Raw genomic sequence first — 8,273 nt, forward strand, 5'->3', positions numbered from 1 at the left:
AGTAAACATTCCAGCTGGATAAATATATATTTGTTTTTAATCCAAACTGATGACTCTCTTGTAATAATGATAATCCAACATCAATTATTACTTACATTGTACCGTAATAGAAAATATGTTACAACTTGTTGCGATTACCCTCTCCCCCTTTTCCACCGTTCAAATATAGTGGAATGCTGATTTATTTTTAAATCAGGATTACATTCGTGCACTGCATGGTGAACGTCCCTTTTATTTGAAAACTCTTGCTCGCTGTTGTTATTACATCCCAATTAACATTTTCATCAATTTTGAATGAAAATACTTACACCTTAAATATCATGATATTGCTTGCTCCCATTGTCTGCTCTGTTTCGGAGAATGCAACTTTCAAACCTTAGATATGCCTGACGTCAGGCAATAACGGACCGCCTTCACCCGTAATGAAGCTTAAATTTGTCTACACTCATTGTCTGAATGCGTTATTTATGTCACTGAAAAAAGAGAATAAAACTATATTTAAACTAAATATTAAAACATTTTAGCCGTTTTTTATTTTCGCTAGAATTGAGAGGAATTGTACAATCACGTAAATATAACATCCCCCTTGGATACACCATAGAGCGTGCAAAGGAAAATGTTTTAATTCAAAGAGGTTTTAAGAAGATAAATATTTGGTCTCTTCAATTACATGTATATCCTAAATATGCATCCCCCACAATATTTCATTTAGCGAGGGGATGCTTCGCTTTGCGGCGCCATTGTTGTATATAAAGTATTTCGATTAAAACCGAGCAATTTTCTTTCAAAGTGCGTTAATATTGACGATATCAACGCACTTTGAAATAACAAAAATTGTCTTTTTTTAAATCTTTGACTTGGTCCCAAAATTAACGCCTTTTTTGAAATTGTGTAATTTTTAGAAGTGCGTTGTAATACAGCCTCCTAATTAAATATTTAGCACCAGTCATTAGCTGCTCCTCTGAAGTGAAATCTCGAAAGATTTATGATTCTGCACTGTCTTGCTCAACTTCCTCGGGGCCTTTGATTTCTGGGCTTTTAATTTCCGGTGGATCTGGTAAAATTAGTTCGGGTACGTCTGGAACATCCTGTACATCTGGAACATCCGGTACATCAGGCTGGTCAGGGGCATCCGGCACCTCATAAGGTTGTGCGGATATTGCCATTTGAATAGATGCTAGAGGGGTCAGCATTGGCATTCCCACGGGAAAAAAAGGACCTGGGCCAATGAAGGAAGGACAATAGACACAGCCACAGCAAGACTCGTGGTAGACGTGTGGCTGGTTTGTGTATGGTGGCAGGCGGCGAGGGGAGGTGTGTTCCGCACAACAGCGAATCTGACAGCTACAGGCTTCCAACTGTTGCAGAGGTTGCATACCTGTCAACAAACAATCATTATTCATTTACTTACCGTTTGGTTATATGTTTCAATCAAGGCAATGGCTAGTGGCACTTATTGCACAACGAACTGACGAATTCACGCCAACCAATATGAAGACCGCTGCCTGAAGACGTAGATGCGAGGTATATAACTTAATCATATACCCAGTACTAGTATTTGATTTGGGAAGAAGTTGGAAGAAGCCGAGGGAGATGATAGATTGGTCGAAGATTTTTTTTACAAAAACTGTAACACTCTTTTATATACCGGCCGTAATTTACCTGTGTGACCTTGAAAAATTCGTACACTTCGATTATGACTTTCAACTGATAATTATCTTTTTTAATGTTCTATGAATATTTTTGCTGCCATTATTTATACAAAAAAAAAACATCTCTGGCAGTAAAAAATTATTTAATTAAATCTGTATTCATAAAATAATTACGTTACTTTCGTCATTCTTTTATATTATGTACCTGTGTTTGGAAGGTGCATCTGTCCAAAGACTGTTGGTAGTATCAGTAGAAAACTCTGAAAGTGTGTCGGACTCGACATCATTGCTGAATGGAATTCTTCAAAAAATAAACACACATATAGGGCATAATTTGAAAAGATTAACCCAAATACAATTGCTGTTTAAGGGGGTAATGGGACATCTGTCGATTTTAATGTGGATTAAAGTACATAAAAATTAGAATACTTTTACCGGTTTGGATTTTTCAAATTTTACACTGTTTGACCAAAATATAGCTTTTGAAATTTTTGGAGAGGTAATAAAAAATAAACCCCAAGCGGGAAACGAACTCATGACTTTCAGATTCATAGTAAACCCTCTAACCCACTGCGCTACGCTGTTAGGTGACGTTATGTAGAAAGAAACTTCTTATATAATAAGACTTCATTTTATTTTTATTTCGATAAACAATACGTCACAACATGGAAGTGTCTCATACCACCTTAAACGAAAAAAGAAGATAATTTCACAGATAAGATGATTTTCAGACCTACTTTATTTTTTTTTTCATATAGATGAGTGGTGCTGTATGTAATTTTTGTTGTTGAATAGTAGTACCTTGTCTGTAGTGATTTTTATCTGGGAGACAGACCGAAAGTCTGGTCAAGCAGAACAGAGCGGGTCGTTATACTATTGAACACGTTCAAAGACAGCGCGGGAAAACACACCTACATAACTTAGGAAATAAGAAATCATTTTTTGAGTACTGTGGTTTCATCAATTTTCGTTGGTACCAATTTTTGTGGATTTTCTGAAAACTACAGTTTCAAGGATACGTAAATTCGTGGCCAATGGTCCTATCAATACAAAATGTTAGTTGAAATTGAACTTCAATGAACATTTAATTTCGTGGATCAACTTAAGAACGAAATCCACGAAAATTGGTATTCAACGAATATTGATGAAACCACAGTATTATGAGGTGATAATTTTGGTCGGGGTGTGATCAAATCCAATAAAGCCCGAAGGGCTTTACAATAGATTTGATCACACCCCGACCGAAATTAACACTTCATAATATTCAAAGAATGTTTCCTTATTACTTATCCATATTAAAAATTAAGACATTTCGCCAATAAAATACGAGACGTCTGCGTCAGAGTAATTGCTTATACATTTGGTATTTCAACACATGTGATATGATGTCCGAAAGCTATAATTGAATTTTACCCGAGAATTAATTAAATTAAAAACCTACTTTCATTCTCGATAAACCAGCCCGAAATAGCAAAAATGAGAGTAAGGTGGTGGACACGCTTTGGCGGATCCAAGTCAGTTGGAGTTTGCATCAAAATATACGCTTGCAATTAAATAATATTGAATGATTTCGTAAAGGGTGAATATATTTAATGGGAATTTATTTATTTATACATAGAAATTAATATTTGACAAATATTGAATAAATAAAATGAGTCAATTCGTTCGTTTCTTGAATGCGCGATTTTAGTTTTAATGGATAGACGGTTGCAAAGCACGACCTCTGGTGAAAAAATCGGATAGAACTGTGACTTTCGAGAACGGAGTAACCAAGGACGCAGGTAGACAGGACGAGTTCGTCAGGCATCGCAGGCTGATACCTTTGATCGGAATTTATGGTTAATTAAAAAAACTTAATAAATAAAATGAAACAATTTGATACGATTTTAATTTTGATGGAAAGAACTTTCCAGATCGGCTGTCGATGAACGCGGTTAGACTTAATAATGTCATGGCGGAAAGCTAAGGGAGAGTTTGCCATTGGGCATTCACTAAGGGTTTTCTATTTCATAGATTTTTTTACACGGCAGATTGTTAGTTAACCTTATACATTAAACTGTAAACATAGAACAAATTGTGTTCTACGTCGATCTATATCAGTTGATAAATGATGTATATGCATAGAACGGGGATGTTGAATAGGGGGTTCAAATTTTTTTCTTCTTTTCTTCAAAACAGTCTTTTATCTTAAATTCTTAACTGAAACAGTGACAAAATTCATAGTAAGATGTGACCTAAAGAACAAAATTTAGATGCACGACGCACTAAATACCAACTCACTGGTTTGAAATTAAATTAAAAAGTTTGCAATTTTTTTCCAGGCAGCTGCAACAAAAAGAATTAAGGAGGTCAGGTACAACATGTAGATGATTTCGGTTTATATTTGTCACCCCTGTCTGTTCCTTTAAATATCCAGCCATGCTGTTTTTTAAGAATATGTTATGAAAGCAATTAAGAAAAAATGAACATAGTATATACAAAAACGAACAAAAATATGGTTCTATGTATAAAGCATTGTATCATTTTAATGTTTAAAGAGTTGATTCACGCGCTTGCGCGGGGTATCATCTAGTATTTATATAATTTTCAGCAGTTGTGTGATTAAAATTAAAATATTAAGAATGCAAACCCCGCTAGCACCCCAAAATACGTCAAATGAATTTATTGAACTGTATAGTACACAATCGATTCGATGTGTTATTACAGACGAATACACTGGAAAATGTTAATATATGTATATATTTACATTTTCCAGTGTCTTTGCCTGTGATACTAGTAACTAAACACTACATATCGATGCACTAAATAACCCATAACTTCAAATGACGCCAAATTCAGGCGCCAGCTGAGTTTGCTTATTTATATTTAAATATTTAATCGTACGATGGTTTAAAATAATATAAATATAAGTAACAAGGAATAATTCTTTGAATATTATGAAGTGATATTTTCGGTCGGGGCGTGATCAAAGCTATTGTTTTTAGCCCTTTGGGCTTTATTGGATTTGATCACGCCCCGACCAAAATTTTCACTTCATAATACTCAAAGAAGTATTTCTTATTCCAACAACGCGTTGTTCGTGTAGTTGACGAGACGGGGTTCTTTCCAATATATTTACATTTTCCTGTATCTTTGTCAGTGATAACACTACAAATCTCCTTTGTAACGCATATATCAGTACATTTCATCGACGACTAATTTAATATTTAATCGTACACTTGCTGAAAATTATATACGTGATCAAATGTATCATAAGGCCCTTCAGGCTTTATTAGATTTGATCACTCTGACCGTATTTGATCACCTCTGATACTCAAAGAGTGCTTTTTTATACTGTAAATAAAAAGAATACTGAGAGAGCTCATGCCTACACAAATGTTTCTTGACATTGTCGGTCATAGTACACTAATGAGACCCAGGACATTGACACCCCGTGTCTTTAAGTTACCCGACAATTGAGGTACTAGTATATCATGGTGTATAACAGAGAGAGAGAGATAGAGAGAGAGAGAGAGAGAGAGAGGAGAGATTAACCACCCACTGACCTTTCTGTTGTATGGTCTGGTAATCCAAGAGCTTTTCTTCCACTCCCCTGTTTTTCTCTGGAGAGGAACGAGGAGTCCGCAAGCTTTTTACGCATGGCGCATGATTCTTTTGATGTACATGTATTGTTTGTACATAAAATTTTCGACAAGTTTATCATGGTATTTTTGTTACTTCGCAGATAAAGTACACGGAAATAGTTAGAGAAATTGGGTTCGGTGTGGGGGAGTACAAAAATAAATCATAAATTAAACATCTTAGGATTAACACTTACAAAAATCAAATGATTCAGTCAATCATGTCCTACTGTTTTTTTTTACTTTTTCGATTAAATAATTGAAGTGTGTGCTTGAAATTTTGAAAAACCTTCTCGATCCCATTCTAAACCCCTAATCGACTTTTGTACCTAGACAGGTGTGATAAATAATTAGAAACGAACAGCAGGAAACACTTGTTTTAAACTTCCAAGACACCGTCTCAAAGCTCAGCTGTGTTGCAACCTGACGTTGTGACAAGACACTAAATAACTGCCTGTCACCAGTAAGCTGGGGCTACTTTAATGAATGAATGACGAACTAAGTTATTCTGAACATTGTCTGCATTGTCTGGCCGGGGGAGGGGGTGTTAGTAGGCCCTCTTTTGTGTATTGCATCTAATGATCATCATCTACCTGAAGGTTTATCTCACTTAGTTTGCACACCGATTTTGAACACTGTTGAAGGGTTAATGAGTTCACACACCGCGTTTGAAAACCCTCACCTTATAGAGGATTCTTAAGACAGGAAATAATTATACAGTTAGATCGAATATACTACCTCAATTTGTGGTGGCTTCATGGAGTTTCTGTGGTGCAGTGACTTCTGATATAAAACCACAGAATCGTATCTGTGTCTTGTTTAATAAGTTGGTTCACTTTCTTATACAAACCCACCATTCCATTCAAGTGTGTGTGTGTGTGTGTGCGTTTGTATCATGCCGACACCTACGACATGTACTAGTTTACACACGTGCAACTTACTACATTTTCAAAACCTACGACACAAATCCGTGTAGTAAGTTTGCAGAACCCCGTAAATCGGGTTTTTCGACCATGATTTACCCAGAAAATACAAAATTATAAAAAGTGTGAGTTTCCGGTTTACACATGAATTTTGTTACACACGATATCGAGTCTTAATGGGGATGTTACACACTTTGCCCCCTTGCCACATTTGCGCATGCGCAAATTCAACTTCCTATGGAAATAATGGAAACGCAAAAGAAGGTACGATCACTTATTTCTCTCATGAAAAATTAATCTTTTGTTGATTTTTACACCATTTTTCTTTCGAATATATAATTTTAGATCATTTGTTTAAATGCGACATCTGATTTTTCGTTATTCTGCAGCTAAATTGAGGAAAATTTACATGTCTTTGTGTGTGTCACCTCATAAAGTTGTAGATGGTTAAGATGGTTTTCTTTTACGTTTAACTGGGTTTAATTTCGGTAGTAGTCAAACACATGTAGTGTGTGCTTTTTTTAATTTGTGTTTTAAATAATCATTTATTTCATTACAATTTTAGTATACCATTGAAATTTTTGATAAACTCTCAAAAAGTTAGAATTTCCTCTAGACTTTAACAAGTTGCATGTAGCACAATCGAGAATTATGTGCTTCCTGCATGTTCTTCTAAACATTTTAGGGGTTTTAATTGTGAAAATGTGTTGTTATTAGTTCGGGTAATTAAAGAATAATGAAGAAAAAATTAACATTAACTTGGAACTTTTCAAATTTAGACTCTCTACAGTATATACTTTTTATCAAGAGGAGAAAAATATGGATTTCCTCAAGGGGGTCAACAATTTTTCATAGGCCTTAACTGGGGAATCTTTTAATTATATTCTTTTTTGGAATTCACAACAAACAATTAATCATGAAGAAATAAACAATATGTTTCTTAACTTTCAAATTTACACCCAACACATTTTATCCAAAATAAAGAAATATTTTCTGTTCAACGGCTTTAATTGTGGAGTTTCTTAGTAAAGTGCTCTTCAATCAATCAAGAAAAATTAGCAAATTGTTGCTCTATATTAATCACATATTAATTCTTTCATTAAATTACACCCTCATGAGAAAACTCTAAGTTTCAATTTAATGCCCCCCCCCCCCAAAAAAAAAATCAGTACGGTAAATCACTTTTAAAAACCCTTTAATATCATGAGCTTAATTTTTGCACCATAATTTACTCTTCCTTGCATTAAAACAAAGAAATGATTATTAGAATAATTATTAGGAAAAATCCTATCATAATTTACATAAACACCCATGGGGAAACCCAAACTTTTCATTTTAACGTTAAAAAATCAGTAATGTTAAACCCTAATTTATCCTTAATGACATTAATACAAAGTAATAATCAGTATTAGTTTAAGGGAAAGGCTCATTTACAAATTGCACCCCAAAGGAAAAACCGTGTTTTTCATTTTAATGTTAAAAATCAGTATTAAATTGAAAACCCCTTTTATCCTTTTTTTTTGAAAATCCTATTATCATAAACTATGACCCATAGGAGGAAACACATTATTTTCTTTTTATCGTTGAAAGATCTGACAGGTATATTTAAACATTTAGGAAACCACATGCATCTTTCAGGACCAGAATGTACACCCTAATTCCCCCTAATGACATTATTACAAACAAATAATCAGCATTAGTTTGAGGGAAACCCTTTTATTAAGAAATTACACCCCCATAAGGAAACCAATAATTTTTAATTTAATGTTTAAAATTTAATACATGCAGTAAATCACTTAGAAAACTCTCTAAATCTTTTTTTTTATCATTATTATTATTATCATTTGCACCCTTATTTATCGTTCATTACATTGATACACAGAAATGGTTCTAATAAGTTTAAGGAAAGATCCTATATGTAGATATATATGAAGTTTGATCCCCATGAGGAAACTCATTTTTTTTTCATTTTAAAATTTAATAAATCATTATAAAAACAATACCCCCCCCCCAAATCTTTCGGGATCAATTTTTACACCATATTCATCCTCATAATTAATGACATCAACGCAAACTTG

The 8,273-nt window shown here is 34.1% G+C and overlaps 1 protein-coding gene across 1 annotated transcript; it reads right to left on the reverse strand.

Moving 5' to 3' along the window:
* Positions 1-529: 529 nt before the first annotated feature.
* LOC117692758 (uncharacterized) lies at positions 530-5,329 on the reverse strand. The gene is made up of 3 exons (XM_034481716.2): positions 5,198-5,329; positions 1,858-1,953; positions 530-1,378 (listed from the first exon to the last, which is right to left on the reverse strand). The coding sequence occupies exons 2-3, from the start codon at positions 1,937-1,939 to the stop codon at positions 984-986; spliced, it is 477 nt and encodes a 158-aa protein (XP_034337607.1). The 5' UTR covers positions 1,940-1,953; positions 5,198-5,329; the 3' UTR covers positions 530-983.
* Positions 5,330-8,273: the final 2,944 nt, after the last annotated feature.

The sequence above is a fragment of the Magallana gigas genome, chromosome 3 (assembly GCF_963853765.1).
Source record: "Magallana gigas chromosome 3, xbMagGiga1.1, whole genome shotgun sequence".
NCBI classification, from domain to species: Eukaryota; Metazoa; Mollusca; class Bivalvia; order Ostreida; family Ostreidae; genus Magallana; species Magallana gigas.